Source organism: Melospiza melodia, chromosome 6 (genome assembly GCF_035770615.1).
Source record: "Melospiza melodia melodia isolate bMelMel2 chromosome 6, bMelMel2.pri, whole genome shotgun sequence".
Lineage (NCBI taxonomy): Eukaryota > Metazoa > Chordata > Aves > Passeriformes > Passerellidae > Melospiza > Melospiza melodia.
In genome coordinates, this window is record NC_086199.1 from 29,792,584 (window position 1) to 29,814,734 (window position 22,151).

At 35.2% G+C, this 22,151-nt stretch overlaps 1 protein-coding gene across 4 annotated transcripts in view; it reads right to left on the reverse strand.

Moving 5' to 3' along the window:
• DPH6 (diphthamine biosynthesis 6) overlaps positions 1–22,151 on the reverse strand; it is a 184,615-nt gene that overhangs the window by 98,023 nt on the left and 64,441 nt on the right. For 3 of the 4 annotated variants that reach the window (XM_063160466.1, XM_063160469.1, XM_063160468.1), the window contains exons 8-12: positions 19,632–19,719; positions 12,034–12,187; positions 11,020–11,151; positions 7,034–7,163; positions 2,520–2,694 (exon numbers count right to left, since the gene is read on the reverse strand). In XM_063160466.1, coding sequence (XP_063016536.1) covers positions 2,520–2,694; positions 7,034–7,163; positions 11,020–11,151; positions 12,034–12,187; positions 19,632–19,719 — 679 coding nt within the window. The remainder of the gene's footprint in view (positions 1–2,519; positions 2,695–7,033; positions 7,164–11,019; positions 11,152–12,033; positions 12,188–19,631; positions 19,720–22,151) is intronic. The other variant, XM_063160467.1, reaches the window with a different exon arrangement.

Consider the following 22,151-nt stretch of genomic DNA (forward strand, 5'->3'; position numbering starts at 1 on the left):
TTGAGCCTGAAGTGTGAATTCCATAGTTTGCATGAACTACCTACATCTTTCTGCTGCCAGCTCTGCTCTTACACGCCAGGGCACATCAATCCCAACTTGCAATATCCTGAATATTAGTCTATAGTCTATTCTGAACTCAGCAAAAACACCAAGCAAAAATACATGCTGATTCCCCAGGGTCCACAAAACTTCACAGTGGATTGAAAAGACAAAAATTTAATTGCCCAATTGCTGTTGAAGAAAAGATCAACAAACTCTACATATCTACTCATCTACAACATAAGGGTAATAAATATTTACTGTTTTAAGATCATTTGGCTCCTGTTCCTCAATCATAAAAGACTAATAAACATTTCATCATCATAAAATTTGCATAATTTCAAATAATTTTTTTTACTACAATGATTAAAACCTCAGTTTTGTTCCTTCCTTATTTATTCTGGAAAATATATTCCATTTCTAAAATATATTGAATTGCTTACTTCTGCTGTTGAATTTAGGAGCTTAATACCTGTCCATACGTAGCCTTAGGAAGTTCTAAAAACTCATTTAAAGAAGATTTTAATTTTGGAAAATTCATGTTTAAAAAGATACAAAATCTATATCTTCCATTATTAAAATTTCAAATTCAAATACTTTGTTTATGCATTATACATTTCTTCACTATGTTTTCTTATGAAAGGTTTCATAAGATATATCCTTTATATGCTATTTTGGAAAACAAAAATATTTAAATATTAAAAACATTTACTAAAATGGTTACTTGTTCTGGTATATTTGATATGTACGGCAGAATGGAAATGTTACCAAAAGTCAGAAATTCTTTGCAAGACAAAACCAGAGTGTTAAATACTGATATTCAGATGAAATGCATAGTTGGTAATAGGAAGGCAAAATCTGGCAAAGGAAAAATAGAAATATGGCTGCCATGTATACTACCAATTCCCCCATAGATGTTTGTAGATTAGAGACAGAACACAGCTGCAAAGGACAAGTGAGTGATCCTGTAGCAGAGGTACACCTATTCATTACTGTTACTTTACTCCTGTGGCAATTTTTAAAAGTAAAACTACTTATTTTACACTATAAGGAAAAATAATGTTGCTTAATTAAAGTGCTCTCTGGGGGTAGAAAAAAAAAAAGGCAAAACAAAAACACCAGTGAGAAATTCTCCTTAATGTTTGAATTGCTGACCAGTGTTACTGGTTACAGTATATTTGAAGAGATATGAATTTTTCCTTGGGTATGATGACTGTACCACAGCACCAGAAAATCTGGCACCTGTTTATGGACAATTGCAACATGAGATTTTTAACTGGGTTACTGAAGCAATTTTCAATTAACACACTTTTCTGAATTCAGTTGATGGCAGTTCCGGGATATGGAGACCAGTTGCAATGCAAGAGACATTTCTCCAAAAAAACAAAGATACAAAGCTCATTAATTTTAATCTTTGAAGGATTATGCACAATATGATACTATTATGATCATTAAAGTGCATGTTTGAATGGAACAAAGTTTAATAAACTGACTTCCTGCTTTCTCAAGAAAAATGGATATAAAGAGATGACAAAACTCCACCCTCCTCTGAGTGGGAAGATTCATACAGTAATAATCTAACAACATTTTTTCCTGAAAATAAAACAAATTCCACATAAACTTCTGAAGCAAAATATTGTTCCTGAATTTTTCTGTAAAATAATACAAGACAAAACAAAGTATAATTGCATAGCCATTATACTAGGTTTGTAGACTCAAAAATATTTCAGGCATTTTCAACAGATGTCAGAAACTCTTGCTTAAATAATTCTGCACAACAGAGGACAATGTATTACATGAGAAGAGTATTGGTAAGATAGGCATGTATTTTTTGCAACAGAATAGGTTGAGACAGTTCACAAATTATTAGAGTGGTACTATCCAGACAGAAAATTCTCTAGGAGAATTTTTTTAATGCAAATTTTTAGTCCACTTTTCCATTATACTTTACTGCCTCCTTTTCATTTCTCCAAATAGTATGTAATATTCTGTTCAATTTGTTATTATTTTGAAAAACAGAACAGTTCTTCAACCTTGATGTTCTTTTAAATGGTTAAGCAGCACCACAAGCCTCAAAAAGGATTAAATTAAATAAGCATTTCAGGATTCACTCTACCTATAAAGAAGTTTGAGCTTTAACAAGGAAACTGAAATATCCTCAGCTGTTCCTAAATTCTGTTTATATTCTAGGCAGATTATAAAAGTATGACAGGTTTTTTGTCTAATTATAATATACAACAGAAGTGTGCTGTTCTTGAGACTCTCTGAAAAGAATAATTTAACCAGCTTTATTATCACAAAATGAAGAACTGATGAGAGGTAAGTTGTCTACAAGTTTTAAAAACATAAATTTAAAACACTTTTGTTTTACACATTTTGTTTTGCACTTAGAGAGAATGAAAAGAGATATAGTGGCTTTATAACTGTATTCATTTCAGTAAAGGGGCATATATTTCACATGGAGTAACAAAAATTCCTACCTTGATGGACTGACTGTAAGGTCCTATGCTGGCAGGTGCCCAGTGGGAAATGCTCTGTACATGCATGACCAGCTTTTCACCATGCACTACATCATCTGTTGCCATGTCATACTTATGTGCAAGGCAGTCAATGCAAAACAGCACTCCATCAGGTAACAGTGTTTCCACACATACTCTGAAAACACAAGATAATTATTTTTTTCCAAACAGAACTTTGCTTGAACCAACTTCCAACATTTATTTTCCACTTCTGTTTTATGTCTGGACATTATCTCAGGAAATTTTGCCTGGATCATACAGCAAAAGTTAGACTATTGGAATAACCTGCTAGCATTAACACTGCTATCCCCTCAAGGACACTGCTGGCTCCCAGACAGCTTCTTGTCCATCAGGACTCTCAGGTCCTTCTTTGCAGAACTGCTTCTCAGCACTTCAGTCTCCAGCCTGCAGTGCATGCGAGTGCATTCCTTCCCAGGTGCAGGACCCTGCATTTGACTTTGTTGAATTTCACAAAGTTGTTCTCTGCTCGTCTCTCCAAGCTGTCAAGGTCCTTCTGCAGGGCTGCACAGCTCTCTAGGGTATTGACCACCCCTCCCAGTTTGGTGTCACCAGTGACCTTGCTGAAGAGGGATCTGCACCTTTAACCAAGGCACTGATGAATAAATTAAACAATACTGAGCCCAATATTGAACCTTGGGGGACACTATTAATGACAGGTCTTCAACTAAACCCTGCGCCACTGATTATGACCCTCTGGGATCCCCATTCAGGCAGTTCTCAATCCACCTCTCTGTCTACTCTTCCAGGCCCCACTTGCTGAGTTTGCCTATGAGGCTTCCAAGAGACAGCGTCAAAGTTTTCCAAAAAGGAGCAGCAGCGTATAGTTCCTTTATAACCTTCTCACAAGTTATTTGTAATACTAGCATATTTTTCTGCTATACTTTAAGTTGCATGACAGATACATACATATGACAGGACTCAAAATCTACTTAAGCATTCATTTATAAAGTTCACTTCTGTTTTCTCCAAGGAAGACTGAGTGCCTTGATGAACAGACAGACGTGTGTTGCATGTGGCCAGTTAAAAAGCGGGGGGGGGTTGAGGTCTGTGTGGGGAAATCAACATTTCAAAGCCTGAAAAATAATTATATTTGCAGTCCATGCATAGAAAAGTCATTTAGCTCCCAGCAGGAATCCAACAAAAAATTACTTGTTCTCTTTACATATCATGTAACAGCCTTATAAAATTCTTCCCATCTTGCTTATTTCTTCCAAGAAAACTATTTTTCTCCTCACCTACCACATGTAAATATAGTAGTTTTTCCTCATTACCATCATCATAAGCATGGATGAATGGATTTTCTGCTTGGGCTGGTAAATTTTCAAGACAATTTTGCAAATTTATTGCAGATCCACACCCGAGTCAGTGCTTCCAGCATACCGCTTGTGAGAACTTCCACAACCAGGCCTCTGTACATAATGCAATGATGCAACCATGCAAACTGCTGTATAATTTTTCTTCAGGACAAAATGCAACATAGACAAATATGCAACATAAACGCAGTGCTGTGGAAAGGGACCTGAGGACCCTGGTCGATGGCAAGTTGAACATGAGTCAGCAGTGCCCTGGAAGCCAAGAGGGCCAAGCATGTCCTGGGGTGCATCAGGCACAGCATCACAGCCAGGCAAGGGAGAGGACTGTCCCCTCTGCTCTGCTCTGCCCTGGGGCATGCTCACCTCCAGTGCTGGGGGCAGTTTTGGGTGCCATAGTAAGATGTATAGGGTTAGAGAGCATCCAAAGGAAGGCAGCAAAGATGGTGAAGGGCCTTGATGGGCAGCCATATGAGGAATAGCTGAGGTCACTTGGTCTGCTCAGCCTGGAGGAGATTCAGGGGAGAGCTCACTGCAATTACAGCTTCCTCATGAGGGGAAGAGGAGGGGCAGGCACTGATCTCTGCGGTGACAGTGACAGGACTGAGGGAATGGTGTGAAGCTGTGTCAGGAAGGTTTAGGCTGTATCCAGCCTTAGGGAAAGGTTCTTCATCCAGAGGGTGGTTGGGCACTGGAGCAGGCTACCCAGGGAAGTGGTCACAGCACCAACCAGACAGAGCTCAAGAAGCATTTGGAAAATGCTCCCAGGCACAGCATGTGATTCTTAACGTGTCATCTGCAGGATCATGAGCTAGACTTTGACGATCTTTGTGGGTCTCTTTCTACTCAGGATATTCTATGATGCTCTGAAAACTGTTTGTTCCATAAAAATAAAAGTAAAAAGCCGTTTTCCTGCAACCTTTTAATCTTTCTACCTTTTTATTTTATTGATGGAAGCCTATGTAGCTGGCTATGCAAATGTGGAGGCCTAAAACATGCAGAAATAAGAAGGTTAAATTGTGAGAACTTGAGTACTATAAAGAGAACCTACAACACATAGGAGTGGAGACTAATTTTGTGTAGTTTGCAGCTGGGATTAGATCTCTCCTCTGAAGGCAAACACAGCCGACCTTCCCATTTCTCTCTGATTTAATAATCCTGGCCTACAGTCAGCATGTTGAAGAAGCCTCTCTCTGCTTGTTTTGGGCCTGACACACAGGCAGTGTAGTGGAATGTGATAATTATCTTAACAATGTCTTTGAACTATTTGTCTTGCTATACTTAAAATTCACAAGCCTCTATTACACTTCATATTCTGCAATAAGAGTATAAAATATAGGATTTTTCATTAGAAAATTGCTGAACAGTTGGTTTTAAAAATATGAAGAAGACAAGAGGTATGACCAAACGGTTGACCCTGCTTTTAGTGCAGGATTAGACTAGATGACCTCCAGAGGTCCCTTGCAACCTGTATTAACCTATGATTCAAGTGAAATTTCTCAAGCTACATCAGTTCTGCATTCTCAGCATATTATCTCAGAAGCATAAGAAATTACTGTAAAAATTACAAATCACTGTAAAAAGAAATAAGCCATTTTGATGAAGGGAATAAAAATACAAACAGAAAATTAGTTTTAACATACATCTTAAAAAAAAAATAAAATTCATGGGCTAGGTGTTTTTTTATCCACTTTCCAATGGAAAACAAACCCACCACACCCAAATAGCACAGAAATCACACAGTACACACCTAGACCACCAAGCAGTTTCATTATGTCAGACATAGACCTGGATGCAACATAGAAGATTTTGCACAACACATATTGAAAAAACTATGCTTTGTGTATCTATGAATTAAAGTGTTAGCATCAGTGTAATTTCTTTTCATACTTGAATTCTTACTGAGCATGGAAGTGCAGCTAAGCTATCCATCTAGTGTGATTATCTGAGCGAAACACAAGATATTGAGAACAACCAGATTGGACTGAGCCAAAGATCCATCTAATCCAATATTTGTCTGCAACCAGAGCCAAGTGCATATAGGCAGGGGAAGAAAAGAAACAGACTAAATATAGTTTTGAAATAACTGACAGTATCTCATGATACAAATCTCATGCAACTGCTCAGATAATAATTTTGTCAAATGCTTTAGTATTTAACAAAATAAATAGAACAAAGTGAGTAACATTTGTCACAAAGACCTAGAAGGTTCCAGACCTCATCACTTTTAGGAAGACTTAATATTGGTAGTATAGTTCCAGTAATGCTTTAGACACTTTCTCCTGTAATGCACTCATAGAGAAACTGTTGATGTATGGCCTAGATGAGCAGAGTGAGCTAGAGTGAAAACCGGCTGAACAGCCAGGCCCAGTGGGTGGGATCAGTGGCACAAAGTCTCACAGGTGAAAACCAGGAGTCTATACTGGGCCCACTCCTGCTCAATATCTTCATTCATAATTGGCAGGATGAGGCAGTGTATCCTTGGCAAGTTTCCATCCACGTGGATGTTGACAGGATGAAGAAACAGGCACACAGGAACTTGATGAAGTTTGGCAAAGAGAAGCTGCAAGTCCTACACCTGAGGGTGGAACAAACCCAAGGTCCAGGATATTCTGTGGGCCCACTGGCTCAAAAGCAGCATTACAGAGAAGGACTGGAGGTTCCTGATGGACACCAACTTGAACATGAGCCAACAACATGCCCTTGTGACAAAGAGGTTTGATGATACCCTGGGTTGCAGCAAACCGTATAGATGATATCCTGGGTTTTACTTAAACTTCAGAGAAGCACTGCCAACAGGTCAAGGGATGCAAACAGAAAAGTAAAGCAAATAAAATCCCACCAATACAAACATTTGTCAGTTCAATCAAGTCAAAAAGAACTAAAACTTGCAACCATGCATTATCCTTCTCTAAGTCCAGATGGGAGGGGGGCATTTGTTAACCTTATGGTATATATTAAAGCAAGAATTTCTAACCCTAGTGGTTTTGACATGAGCAGCTGTGATGTTAATACTCCAAAAGGCAGCAAAAGTCTTCTTCTGTGAGACACAAACATTTGGCAAAATGCTTCACAAATATGGCAACAATAATTCAGTCTATTACAGTGCATCATAAATATACTACAGCAGTACTCTAATCCTACCTTGCTGGTGGACACAAATCAAATTCTGTCACATAAACTGAGTTTATAACACTGAAATCTTTCATGCTCCTCACATATAGATGAACCAAAATAATATCCTTCAGTTTCAATCCCTCTGAAGTCAAATTAGCTGCAGAATAAAAAAATAGCTGTTAAAGACAGAATATTGTAAATGTACTTGGAAAGACAGCATAGGCATGCTGGTTTTGTTCAGCAAAAACAACTGGTGATAACCTAACTGTTGTCTAAACATGACTGAAGATTTTGCAATATACTACCTTTCCCCATTTAATACTTCTTTCTTTCATTACATTCTTTCCCATGTTAGTTTTCCAAATATACAGAAATAGATTACAAAATAAATTTTATCCACTCTGAGCAGTGGTGAATTCTTGTCCCATGAAAACACATCATGCACTCATGCATGTAGATATGTTACAGCCTGAATTACTTGTATCCATAAATCTGATTGTCTTGGGGGGGCTTGGGGTAGGGTGTTCATTCTGCGACAGCTAGTAATCTGAAAAGGACTTTGAACCACAAAAATACAGAACTGGAAAGGACAATAGCCTTCTTCAAGCAAAGGATCAAATATTTATATGCCATTCCAGAGGGATGATAGGTCTAAGCTGCTGTTTTCAAAAACTCTCACTGCAATAATAATCTCTGCATAAACAAAGAATTATAAATGGCAAGACAGACAATAGGGAACAGAAGTGGCCACAGGAGAAATGAAGGAAAGATGAGAGCAGAGGAAAGCTCAAGCAGGCAGCTAAAGAAGAGATACTGAGAAATCAAGATCATCTGAATGTGTATGTATAGAATACTCCAGACATAGTGCTCAGAGAGAATGTATTACTCTCATATAGTCAACCACACAACCAGATATGTCATCAGGTCTGCAGTGTCCCTTTTGTAGTTCATGAGTAATAGAAACTAAATGAAGACAAAATCTTCTCTGAATATAGAACATATATAATATGAAAGTACTCATATATAATAAGAGAGTACACTGTGACCTAATTTAAATAAGCCATGTAAAGTTGTTCTCAGTGTAATTTTGGGCATCATGCCCTTTAATGTTACAGTGTGCAAATGTATATATACTTAGGTATTTGTTTTTAAGTTGAGAAGTACAAGGGTATAAAGAAAATCTCTGAAGGTTGTCGCCTTAGTGAGAAACAGTTTTTGTGTTAAACTTTTCAGTGCTTTTGAAGACGATTCAGGATTTTGCACACTTTCATTAAGATTAGTTAGGTCACACCAGTACTGAATTTTGTTCTAAATGTCTCAGTTTTACTTAGTCATATTGCCAATAATGAAGGCAATATGAAGAGGGGAGTTCTCACTTACAGAAAAGAAAGTGTGCACAAGTGATTTAAGAGGTTATATAGCAACTAGAATCCAAGAGCTCCTATGAAATCACAATACATGTCCAGAAATATCACCTGATAAATTAGTATACTATGGCAATTCTGTATGGAAATAGAAATGTACTTGAATGCTAACTGATAGCAATCACTAGGTCAGTATTAGCTGTTACATCATCAGTTAAGGAGGAAACAAGGACAATTTTTGAATTTCCAGCCAGCACTTTAGTCAAGAAGACAGGTCTGCAGCATTACATGAAATACTGGAGGGGGGGAAAGCCCTCAATCAACGGATACATACCTCTGCACACACAAATATCCCCACTCTAAATTTAAAATATATAAGCCAACAAACTAACTCTAATTTGTGGACACAGAGCAAGCTGAAGGGAGTGATTTGGGTAAATTCATAATTCCAACCTTTACTTTAAAAATATATCATAAGTAAAAGTACTATCCCTTTTCCTCCTGCATTATTTAGAAGAATGGTGGGAAATAAATTTTCCCCAGCTTATAATCAAAATAAAATTGCTTCCCAAAACACTTTCTCTAGTAGAAAGGCATATATGATGAACTCCTGGGCTCTTCTCAACAACTTCTGTTTTTCAGGGACAAGACCTGAGGTTTCCCTGCATTCCCATTGCATCTGTCCTGGATATACAGGGAAACCTTACAGACTTTCTGTTGAATTTCAAGCCATTCATGGTTTCTAATAACTTATAGAATATGATCAGGTGGGACTCACCCTTACTTAAGCAGAACTGCCTCAAAAGGTTTACATTGACTGAAGTACAGCTTTTGGATTGCTTTTGGTTGGTTGGTTGGCATTGTCTGAAGTACAGCTTTTGGATTGCTTTTGGTTGGTTGGTTTTCTGTTTCATTGGGGTCTTTTTGTTTGTTTTTTATTAAGGGCTTATTCAGAATCCTTAGCTGACAGCCACAAAACACAGTATCCAATGCTACAGGAAGTAGCATTTAAGAACTTTAGCAGGTTTTAATGTAATAAAAATCCACAGTTTCCTTCAGCTTATGATACTTTGCCATGGTACAACTACATCAGAGCTGCTTTATATTATATAAAGCAAAGCAATCTTTGTCATCTTCTAATCATATCTAAAAAAAGTTTAACAAGAGAGTTTAAGAAAACAAATGCATAAACAGCAATACACTTGATTCCCTCCCATTCTTGGCTTCATAGACTTCCATCCATTCTACAGAACGTTTCATAGCATCTAGTAAGAAATTTCCATTTCCAAATCTTTTTGTCAGCACACATTCACTTTAGAGGTGGTTAAATCAGTTAGCCCAGCAAAGAGTTTGAAAGTACTGTGCTTATTCCAGTCTCACTACAGTGAAGCTGAACTGCTGTACAGATTCAAAATATATGTTCAGAAAAAGCTTTGTGCACATTTGCAGATTAAGTTCTCAGAAACAAATTGTTTTGTTTGTCACGACAGAACCATAATTCATTCAGTTTCCACATTCACTTCTAAAAGGAGAATAACTAAAAGAAATGTGAGAACTGAAATCTTCTGCAAAGGATATGCATCTAAACTACTTTTATTCCTTATCATTATATAGGTAATGCAAGCAACCTACTGAAAGCAACAGGCTACTGCACTAGTCAGACACAACATTTTTTGGCAGATGCTAAGGCAAAATTACATAATGTTTGTACAAGCTAACTTCCATTCAAATATAATGAGAAAAAAAAAAAGACTGCAAAACCCTCTTGCTTCACTTTATAGATGATATGCAGATTTACACTAAAATCTATTGTCTTTTTCCGTAAAAGTCTGATCATCTCCACCTTGCTGATTTCCAAAAAATCAAATACTAGCTTAATGTTTCTTAAAAAAATTCTAGGGCTTCTTTACCATCCTATATTCAATCATGAATACTCAACTGGACATGCAAAAATATAAGATATATTAGAACAATATCTCATGCAAATTCTATGAGATTACCCATTTAGATACTAAAAATTATTTCCATTTTTGTGAAAGAAAAGAAGCCTGTACAAACATACTTTACTTAAACTTTAGAATGAAAAAAATGCAAAACAAAACCCTGAACATTTTATGTCAGAAAAAACCATCATCACTACATGTCAGAATCTTCTAAGGAACCTGGATTTCATGATTCCCAAGACAGCAATTTTGCCTTTACATTAGGAATATAAATGAGATCTACTGCTACTGACCTAATCCTAGATGCCAAAATGTATATCAGTTTTCTAGAAAACTTAATTTAAAATTATGGAAGCTCAAATGTGTTTTAGCAAGTAGACAGCATCTATAGCACACATACATACACACACTATATATTTCAAGAATGCTATAAAATGAGCAAGTTCTGTGTAAATAGAGTTTTTACAGTGATATGAACACTACTTTGGCTTTCCAGGGCCTTCAAAGTCAGTCAAATTATGATGTGTTAAATATTAAAGCTGGCAGTCTTGATATCAAAGGTTCCAATCAACTGCAAAATGAGATGGCATGCCAACAACTACAACCTATAAAGTTATAAAACCACATGAAAATACAGATTCTTCCTTAAGATAATATTAAAAACACAATCAGTGACAGCAGATAATGTATTAACTGAAAAAAGCACCTCTGAGAGTAGAAAATGCTTCCCGTGCTGCATCTTGAGCATTTTTATCCTTTGATGGAAGGAAGTGGGCAGTGATACCCGAAAACCACTGGTAACCACTCAGGGATTTTCCTGAATTTTGAAGTGTCTTAGCTATGGGAAATGAAGAAAAGAACTATGATTATAACAATGAAAGGTTTCAGATTAACCAAGGATACATTTTAAATTGTTTAAAGAAGAATTTCAACAGAACAGAAACCGACAAACTGTAAAAGCATCTTCAAAAATACAAACAGATTTAAAAGTAAGGATTCTAGGAGGAAAGCTCCCAAATCCTTCTGCAACACTGCCGTCACAAGATATGCATTCAAGTAGCACATTAGCTGAGAACTTCAGTACTTTTTCTCCTCCTTTCCATTTTTGCTGATCTTTTACAATTTCTCAACCTGTCTGGTTACAGACTTGGCACAAGATGTGACACTGAAAAGCTAAAATTTTTGAAAGTATTCAAGTGGCATAAAAACAGATTTTAAAAGTTGTATGCCAAATTTTACTGGAAGTTAGGTGCTTAACCTGGTTCTGATGATCTTTGCAAATGCATAACATGTTTACACATTTTAAAAGCCCACCAGTTACTTCTCCATATTCAAGAAATACCAAAGACCTAAATCATATTCAATGCCCAAATACTGTTAGCTGTGAAACTTAGTTTTCAGGAAGTTTACCCATTTATGTAGGTAGTGTAACAGATATGTTGTGGCATTTCCAGAAGGAGGAGAGGGAAGGGAAGAGGGAGAGAAGGAAAGAAAAAATAATGTTTTATGCTCCTGTAAACTAATATGAAATGCTTCACTACTATAGATCTATTTCTTATTATCAGAAAAATGCATTCTAGTAGGATCTCTCTTTTCAGACTAATTACTACAGGTTGAGCACATTTTTTTCAGGAGTGTTTGTATAGTCATTAAGATATTTCACCTGCACGACACAATCTTTTTATCTCATTTTTTTTTTTTTAAACTGTGCAAAACTCACTGAAATCCAAAGGCTTCTGTTTCAAACTCTTCCAGGTGACTAGAATATTTTTCTGTGGTTCATACTCTTCTGATGAAGGAAAAATATCATCATCCATACAGCTCACCTCACAAGAACAGCTACTGACCACAAAATTACCCAAGGATTCTTCCTGCTTGAGAGAAACAGTATAAAATAAGCAAGTAAACACCATGCCAAGCAGTATGAAATCAGCACATTTTATCATTCAACTACACCTTTATTTTACAAAAAATATTATAGTTCAACAGATTCATATCTTAGAACAATTCACAAAGTGATAGCATTAGGATTTCCCATTGATTTGCAGGACTGGCAAAACATAATGTACTCCTGTTCATATACCAAATGGAAGACAAAGGCAGACTTAGTAACTGAGGACAGAAGATATGAAAAATGATGAGACCCAAGAATAAAGACAGAAAGAATACTATTATGAAGAAATCGTATCCCACAATTATGTAGAAGACAACTATGTTTTCAAAAAAATAGTATAAACTAAGTGAACAGAGGAACAAAAGCACAAAAGTAAGCATTTTATAATTAACATTGTATTAATTACTTGAAATAGAGCAAAAGACTAACAAGAAAGTTTTAAAACTTTTTGGAACAATGAATGAAGGCAGTGTATGTTAAAAAAAATCTCTTTCTATTATCCCACAAAGATTATCCTTTCCATCAAACACTTTGATATGAGTTGAGATAACAGAAAAATGTATTTCCCAAGATCTACACATTCAAGTAATTTCTTGACAAGGAAGAAAAATCATTCTTCCCAAATGCTTTCTCAGGACCAGGAAGAGAAAACTACCCACTGCAATATCATTTAAAGCAAAATACACAGGCAGAGTGCTTACTGACCAGTCTTTAACAAGTCAGCGCTCATTACATTTTCAAAATGTCACATAATTATAGCATACATTTTCTATGGGAGTTTTTTGTTTGCTTTTTAATTTTGGAGCAATCAGAATCCTTACTCTCTCCCATCTGATTTTCCAATCAGCACATTGATTTTTGGACAACTCGCTTGGATAATATCACTTGTCTATCTAAAAGCAGTATGAATTATGACAGAATTTACAAAGAAACCCTAATCAAACACCACTGCATGCTGCAATGCCAGATTCCAGAAATTAAATTTCTTCCCAAAGATCTCAAATTTCATGTAGTGTCTAAACTATGCATTTTACTGCAGGCTTCTTAAATACTAAATTCACAAAAATTATAATAAATCCAGATAAGGCAAGATAAAAAGTTGACGAAATATGAAACCTTTGACAATCCGTGATAGTGAAACTTCTGAATATTCCCTTAGCTGATAAATTTGTGTTCCATGCAAAATGTCATTAAAAAGGAATATTAACATTATTGTTAAATATTTTTATTGTATTTAATTTTATTGCATTTTTTCCTTTCCTGTGGAAAATAAAACCTAACTTATTGCAACTTTAAATATTTCTCTTTATTTTAATAAAAAAGTCAGAAAAATAAAGGCAGAAAACTATAGTATGCATGAGAACTCTGTGATAACTCAACCCTTACATCAATATTTGACTTCACTGAAGTGAAAAAGGATCCAGTTAAGTTAAAGGAGTGCATTTGGATATTTTAAGAAAAGGCTAAATTACAAAAAGATCATTATCTGTGAGGGGAAACTCAGTTCTGCTGACTCTGAGAAGAGGTCATAGGTAGTTTTATAAGCACTGTAAACACGAAGTCTATTATCTAAGAGGGGCTGATGTTCTTTGATTGGACTTCATTTTATTCATTCCTCCAAGACATGAAAGTCAAGGCAATAATCTACTTTACTTGAATCAATTGTACCTCAGAGGTTAAAAGAAGTCAAGAAGATGTAACATAATAGCCAGACAAAAACTGCAATTTAGCACAAACACGACACGCATTCCAACATGACAACAGACAAGCATCCAGCAGCATCTGTGCCATTTCCCACTCATTGAATTCCACCTTTGACTACTGCCTTAAGTGGGTGCATCTTGCCATTACCCAGAGGGATGCCTGGGTTACAGAGGCTTGCTCCTAAGTCTTCAGGTATAACTTAAAAATACAAAGAAGCAGGAACACAAATCTATAATTGAAAAAGATCTAAAGATGTTTTAAGCTACAAGAACCAAGGAAATGAAATTATTTCAAAAGTCTCTTATTTTTTTATCTACAAGATACCACTTCAGGGAAATATATAGACTGTATAGCAGCATCACATGCCAGAAGTGCTACCAATTGCTTCTTGCAAATTATTGTTTTAATGAATAAATTATTTTTACTGAGTAATTCATAGCATCCACTATGAAACAATCAATTTGCATTGTAGCATGGGCATTCTGGGGAGTTCTAATGTAAAACATGCAGAGTTGGCAACCTCTTGGTCCTACTCCTGAGTAAGCATGCACAGACATGGTGATGTGAATGATGCCACTACACCGCTGCTTTGGGTTTTGTTTTTACATCACCTGGATTTTAACTTCACTGTGCCACAAAAATCCATCAGAAGGGAAAAAAGTTAACTGGAAAAGAAAAAGTTCCATTTTCCCAGTTTTTTACTCACTTTCATTAAGCTTTATATATATAAATAAATATATATATAATATAAATATAAATAAATATAAATATATATATAAATAAATATATATAATCACCTTTGAGGAGATCTACAGATACAAGTATCTACAGATACAAGTATCTGCTGTTAAAGATCTGTAACTCCTCTCCATTCCCCAACCTGAAGAACCAAATTTATATGTTCTGCAAGTGAACATGAAAAGAGCAGCTATTCCATTTTCATGCCACCAGTTAAAATGCTTCCATCTACATTTCCAAACATGACTTCTGCAAGATGTGATTCATGAAAAAAAATCATGGGTATGGAGTGAGCCTCACAGACTCTATCACAACTGACTTGGTATAATGTAGAGAACTCCATGTAGGTTTGTAATTTGTTAATGTTACAAATATCCCAAACTGATGCTATGTGAAATTTTCATATTATCTACAGTCACCTTTTTCCTAAGTAACTCCATATTTTACAAATAATTTAGCTTCTATCAATATTTCATCACAGAGATGAATAAAATTATACACCTGTGTTTCCACACATACATAAAAACCTGGACAGTTACAAAATTTTTGGAAAATATTGTGAAATATCAGGAATCTCTTATAAGATGCAAAGTATGTTAAAAAATTAGGGATGTCTGTTGGTTTCAATGCCTATGATACATCACAATGACTCGTTCAAGGCTCCAAAAATATTGGTAATCAATCACTTCCCACAGCAGCACAGGTGCAGGCTACAGCAGAAGTATTAGGTGTGGAACCTGGCACCCAAGGAACAACAGGCTCAATGCCAGCCTAAGCAGAGCTGCCATATTCTGTTTAGTAGCTAAATTTAAATCCATACAAATGTTGGTCCTCCATTCCTCTCAACAGAGGAAGTAACCTAAGAAGCTAAAACTTACAGACTGCCACAGAGTAACTTTCCCTGAATAATATTCTCACCACTTTAAAAGAAAAAATCAAACTTGCTATAATGACATTTTAATTAAATCTTACAGAACCTATTTTATCGCATAACATTTTCATGTTACTTCACAGAAGCAATATATTTTCCCATTTGTTACACAGTTTCTCCCACACCCACTGTACATTGTGATACCAACCTAATTTTGGATCAGAGCCTGCATGCATGCATACACTTAACTATATTCACATAACTCATGTCATTGATGCAAGTGTGCTCAGAATGAAGTTAAGCAAATGCGCAAGTGTTCCAAGATCCAAATTCTCCTGTTGAAAAAGCCTCGGAGCTAGGACTTTGACTGATATAGCTGAAATTCCATGCAGTGGTCTTTTATGAAAACAACAGATTGTCTTTTTAAAAAGCTTACATTCTCTGCTACAGAAACTGGTATAAAAACCTATCACAACACAATTCTAAAACTGATAACTCTCCCACTGAGCAGAAACAAGAATACAGTGGAGCAGAGATCTCACAAGACAAAAGATTATCATAATCTCTTTATTCTTTGTGATGTACCTTGATAATAGAACTCCTTGAAATAAATATAATGACAGAGATCACATGCATCTTGCATTATTTTAAGTACAATATACAAAATCATAGGAAAGAATGCCCCTTACACCAAAATACTTTCACATAAAGTATCTTCATTATGAAAAAAGAACTAAAAATTATCTTTCCTCAGAGAACTGGACTGAATCTGCAAGCAAATAGAGTAGAAAAGAAAATCCTACATTTATTATCTTAGTGTTTGAAATAAATCAGAGCACAAAAAAAGTTTTTTAGTATTTGTTATCAAGTTTTGAAAACAAAACTACAAGGGTTGTCTATATTCTTATGATGCAGAAGGGAAACTACAGGTTGCCTAGGAGAAGTATTTTTCAATGATGACTAAGTATTCAAGTATTCAAAAAATGCTACCCACAATGCCATCCACAAAACATATTTTGAAACTTGAAACTGCTTCTTATTTTCCCTGACATCACTGACAAAGTCTAATTCTACAGCTAAAGTTCTAAATGTAGATTAACTAAAATAATTAATGAGGAACTGGCTACAACATTAAAAGGCCACAATGTTACATCATATAGGATTTAACATTGGATTGCATGCCTTTAGTACAGAAGGCATGCAAATATCTCCTGAAAACCTTTTCAAAATTTACAAGTGTACAAGTTACAGAACTCTACAAGTATTTTAAAAATCTTCTCCAAAATTACCTGAACAACAGATCTCCTGCCATTTAACAGGGGCAAACTGCTTGCACTTCAGACATGTGTTCCAGCTACAAGGTCAAGATCTTTTACAAACAGGAAAACACAGTATCGGTTTATGATAGGTAATATAATGCAATGGTCCATTACAGGAAAAAGGAGCAGCAGGTAGGATTCCTGTGTCTCTTATAGGCAAACAGGCTCCTTTCTTCTGCAAAGCATAGAAAGAAAACTACGTGATTCCCTCTAATTCTGGATTATTCAAACTTAAGGGGCTGCAGTTTCCATGTTGTATTGTTTGATATGTGTGTGCTCCTACTCACTGGAACTCAGATACAAAGTATTCCTTATTAAATGTGAGAAAGAGCAAGCGTGAAACCATGAACAACAGCTAGTATGTTCACTGCTGTCATCAGAAGTATGCTCCCACCAGCAGAAGCTCCAACAGATTTAATTTCTGTTTCTGATCTTTACAAAGCCAACACAGTAAAGTAAAACAATATAGGAGAAAGTAAAATCAAGTTCATCGTGCTGACAAATTAAAAAAAAAGTTTCACAGTTGTATTTTTCCTAATGGAAAATACTCAGAAGTTAATTGTTATTGAGTAGAAGGCAAATACACCCAATTCAAAGATTCTAAAATATGCTTCAGAAATTGCCTCCTGCAAAAAAAGAAAATCTACATTTTAAGTGTATGAAGTGACTATCTTGGCAAGGTAAAATATTGATGAAACTAGGTATCTATATTATAGTGCTGACCTTTTCACCCTGAAGTAAAAGAAGCACTCGCAAATTTTGAGCATTAGTGTTTTATTACCATTATTTTTTATTCTTAATGTTCTTTTGTTAAATGCCTACAAAAATGGTTTACCATAATTTTAGTAGTTTTAATAAAAAAATATAGTATTTATTTCTTTAGCCTTTTCTGCATCTGCACTATTTAGGAAAGAACAGTGGGTGTGTTTAAAAAAGCTTCAATTATTATGCAAAAAACATCTTGAAGTTGCACAGAAATATATTAAACCAGAACAGTGAGTATAATGTTATGTTCCCCTAGGCACAAGGGCTCATTTTGCTGCCAGAAACAATCTAAACCAAATTTCTATGCAGGCTTTATAGTCAAACATGAAGAGATTTAGCTAAAGAAAATGCATTATAGAGGAGGAAAGACAGCAGAGATCAAGGTGCACTAGCTGTAATTGCATAGTGATTTTAAAAGTAAATTCAAGGAATGTAAAATTAAGATCTGTGGCAAATAACAAAGACAAAATTAATATACAATTCAGTTAAAAATATGTTTATCTCACAGCAGAAATGATAACAGAAGTGATGTCATAATACTTATTAGAATTACACTTCACTGTGGAGTCTATTAATATTTTCTACAAAGTGCTTACAAAAGTGGCTTTACATATTGTTCATAATGGTGTATTATTTTTCCCAATTTTCAGTAATCCCTTGAAAGCATCAAACTAAAATTAATTTGCCCTTCTGAAGCAGTTTTTTTTCCTGGAGTACCTCATTATTATGGGATTGGCTGTTAAGTGCTGAATACTAACTGATACCTAAATTTTTCCACAGGCTTATAGGCACCAAATAGTGAGCAAAAGTACAATACTACAGGCATATCAATCTTGAAGGCATGCCTTTATTATTTTGTAGTTAAATGATGCTAACAGTTATGGTCTGAAAGACTGACTAGTTCTCCATATTTATAACTTCTCAAAAACTTAGCTTATTTTACCATGACATAAAATAATCTATAGCCAAAAGATATTAATGCTTTTGCAAAAATCAGACTACTTTCCTTTTAAATATACATTAGTTTACGTACCAAAATTTAGGGCAAGCTGCTGCAAACCTCATCCCTTGCAAAGTGGAACAGGTTTGTCTACAATGGATTGGAAATACGATTTACTACAACACTGCCTGAAACTGTGAGGCTTTAACCAAATCTAAAACATCTACATAAGGAGGGGAGAAGAGCTGGCGAACAGATAAAAGTAAAATCTTGATTCTTATGTCAAATGTTATGCATTTTAATATGATTTTTCCTCTGATTTATGTAAAGCTTTGTGGTTTTCATTTTCCCTAGCCTGTCACATTGTACTGATGTATGGTACATTTTAGCATCAAGTTTGCCATGAGCAATAAAGTCAGTGCCCCCAAAGAAATATCAATATATTATCAGTCTTCCCCACCATGCCACATTCCCAAATTTTTCTTTATTCAGCCTATTTGGTTTTGTTTCACACAGTTGATATCCTTTTCACAGTCGCCCACACAAATATTTAATTTTTTTTTGAAAGAAATCCAAAACTAGAAATTGACAGGATGAAATACAATTTACTTTCCAAGGCGAAATGAGGCCATCATGGAAGAAAAACACTGAGGTATTTTATCTGTTTGGAACAAAAAAATTAAAAAAAAAAAAAAAAAAAAAAAAAAAAGGAGAGGGAAGAGGGGAAGGCATGATCTATTGAAAGACATGCAGGAAATGTTGCTTAAGAGACATGAAATTTGAAATACCAATAGAATAATGTTCTGTAACAATTTCTTCACTTCTGTCATCAAAATGCAGAAAGACGTAAGAAGAGCACCTTGAGGTTTTGAGATGAAAAATGCCACACAAATATACTACCTGCATTCATTCCTTGACTCAAGTGTGTTTGATCATTCCTAGGGCAAGTTCTGAAATTCAGCTAAATATGTCATTTGAATGTAACACCTACATGAGAATATGATGGTTCAGTCCAAACCGTGACAAAGCAACATAACTAAAGCATGCATATAGCTTTAAAGGAAAAGAACACTTGCAGCCTACTTGCCTTATTCTCCAGGTGTAGTTTTAAAAAATGAAGGTAGGCCACAGGTGCAAATGCATCAGCCGAATGCATGACCACCTTGGCTGAATCTCTGAAATACAAAATTTTTATCATTAAATAGTATATGTATTAGAGACTATATCAAATAGTATATATATAGAGAGAGACAACACTTAGTCACTGTATAACAAAATCTAATGTAAGTCATTGAAAATCTATTAATTTCTTATCAATGTTTTCATATAAATTAAGAAAAAGTAGTTTGTTATAAAAAACCATACTGTTGAACGATACATTCCCTTCAAGAATTTTCAATTTTCAAAAGGAATAAACTATACTTCCTGTGTGAGCTGGCACAGGAGACGCAGCAACAACCATAAAACCACAGAGGAAATGCAAAGATTAAGTTTGTTTTCATTACCTCACCACCTGGGGCCCTTGAAGCAGCATTCAGGCAGGGGCACAAAGGAGGGACACAAGCATTGCAGAGACTTGGTCCATGCTAGAGCATCACCAAACGCGCAGGTCTCGCCTGCATCTCAGGGATTTGCACAGGTGCAATATCCCACTGTGCTCAGATCTTTCCCACAGCCAGGCAGGAACCTCAAGCGTGTTTAACAGGGCCCCATAGTCTATCACAGGCCTGTGCTATCTACACACAGATGCTCTACTCATCCAACACATGAGGCCAAAAACAATTACTATGATACATATGCTTTTGACACCTCAGCTGCAGGTCACTTGAGAGTATTTACAACCCTCCTTGCCAATCTTCCACTTTTTTCCCACAGTTCCAGACGAATATTAAGAGAATTAGTTAGCTGTAGTCTATGAAGTATAAACTACACTGTGTTTTAGATTCCAGAGATTAATACATAAAGCAATCTTTAAATGTCATCAACAGGAAATTTTTCAAAAGTCCATTGTTTTGATAATGCTCCAGGGATTAGTTTCTGAAGTATTAACAACATACAGTATTGCATACTGAGAAATTGACTGATCCAGCCATCTTGCATCTGATAGTGAAGACTACTAGACACAACTTTTTAATGCCAAATGTGTTGGTAACAATGTTAAACTTCCTGTGTGCTGATTCAAATTAGTTAATTTTAGTTTTCATTTTTACAGACACAATCTGTCACACTTTGATTCACAAGAGGCAGTATCTGTTATATCCATCTGCACAGTTTTACTACTTATGAAAAAGGTAGCTCTAAGAAACAAACATCAGAAGGTGAGAAACTCAAGGAAAACATAAGAGATATTCAGATGCAGTAAAATAAAATCTGAAAGTTGTTGAAAGTAAGGCTAAGACACACATAATTTTCCAGAAACCATGGTGCCCTTGGTACCTTCATAGTGTTCAAAGAGATGATATAGATAGATTTCTAGTAATATCACATAAAACCAATGCAAACTCAAAGCAGTTGAAGCTTTGGCCAGATCCCAGTTCCTCAAGAAAAGTGTAAAATTAACAGAAATGCTTGTTCTATAAAATGTGTTTTGGGATTTAACAATAACAAAATGTCACAAAATAATGATAAATACTTTTAACATAAGAAGATCAATTTTAAGCAAACTTTTAAAGTATTTTGATAAATAGGCCTCAGATTCATTCTTGAGAGTAATTATCAAGATTCTTTATAATTAAAATATTTTTATATTTAAGATACAAGATACTTTACACATAGTTCTTTCAGTTTAAAATAATTCTGTTCAAGTGACAATGATGTCTTCTAATTCTAACAGAAATATGTAGAAAAAATAGGTGGAAAGCAGAATAGTTCTGTTTAGAACCAATTAGTCTCCAATTAAAAAACCTAATCAAGTCCTGAACTTGACATTTCATATCCAGTTTGGAAAATAGGAAAAAAAAAAAAACCAACCAACTCAAAACACAGGAAAATCAGAGATTTAAAATGAAAAAAAAAAAATCTGTGAGACCCCAATAAATTCTACAAGGCCATTTCACACTAAAAGCCTGAATTTTGAGTAGGAACTTGACTATCTAAGATGATTCATGTTTGATTGTAATGGAAACAGATGAATTTTGCTAAGGAAATTATCAGAAGACTGAAAAAATGAAGAACAGTTGAAAAACTGTTTCAATCAGCTATTTGTTTTGAAATCAAAATCATCTGATCTCTCAAGACTTCTTGAAGATCTAGAAAGCATCCAATAATTTTAAAACACTCTGTAACACTTTCTCAGTACAAATGTATCAAGCTAGAACAAGACTGAGAGTACAATTATAATTTTATAATTTTGCTTTTAACTCCAAACCTAGAATTAGAAACCTAAACACAGAGCTAATGGTAAGGTATACAAAGGAAAATGGTATTTCCCTAATATTTCAAATGGGACAATTTACTTTCCAAAAGATCAAACTATTCTGCGCTCCATGAACAAAGAGGCCTTTATCAAAAGAGCAGATACAAGATGGTATTCATAGAGATGAGAAACAGATCTTTAAATTTTCAAGAAATATTGATTAATTGTACCTTAAATATCAGCATAAGGACA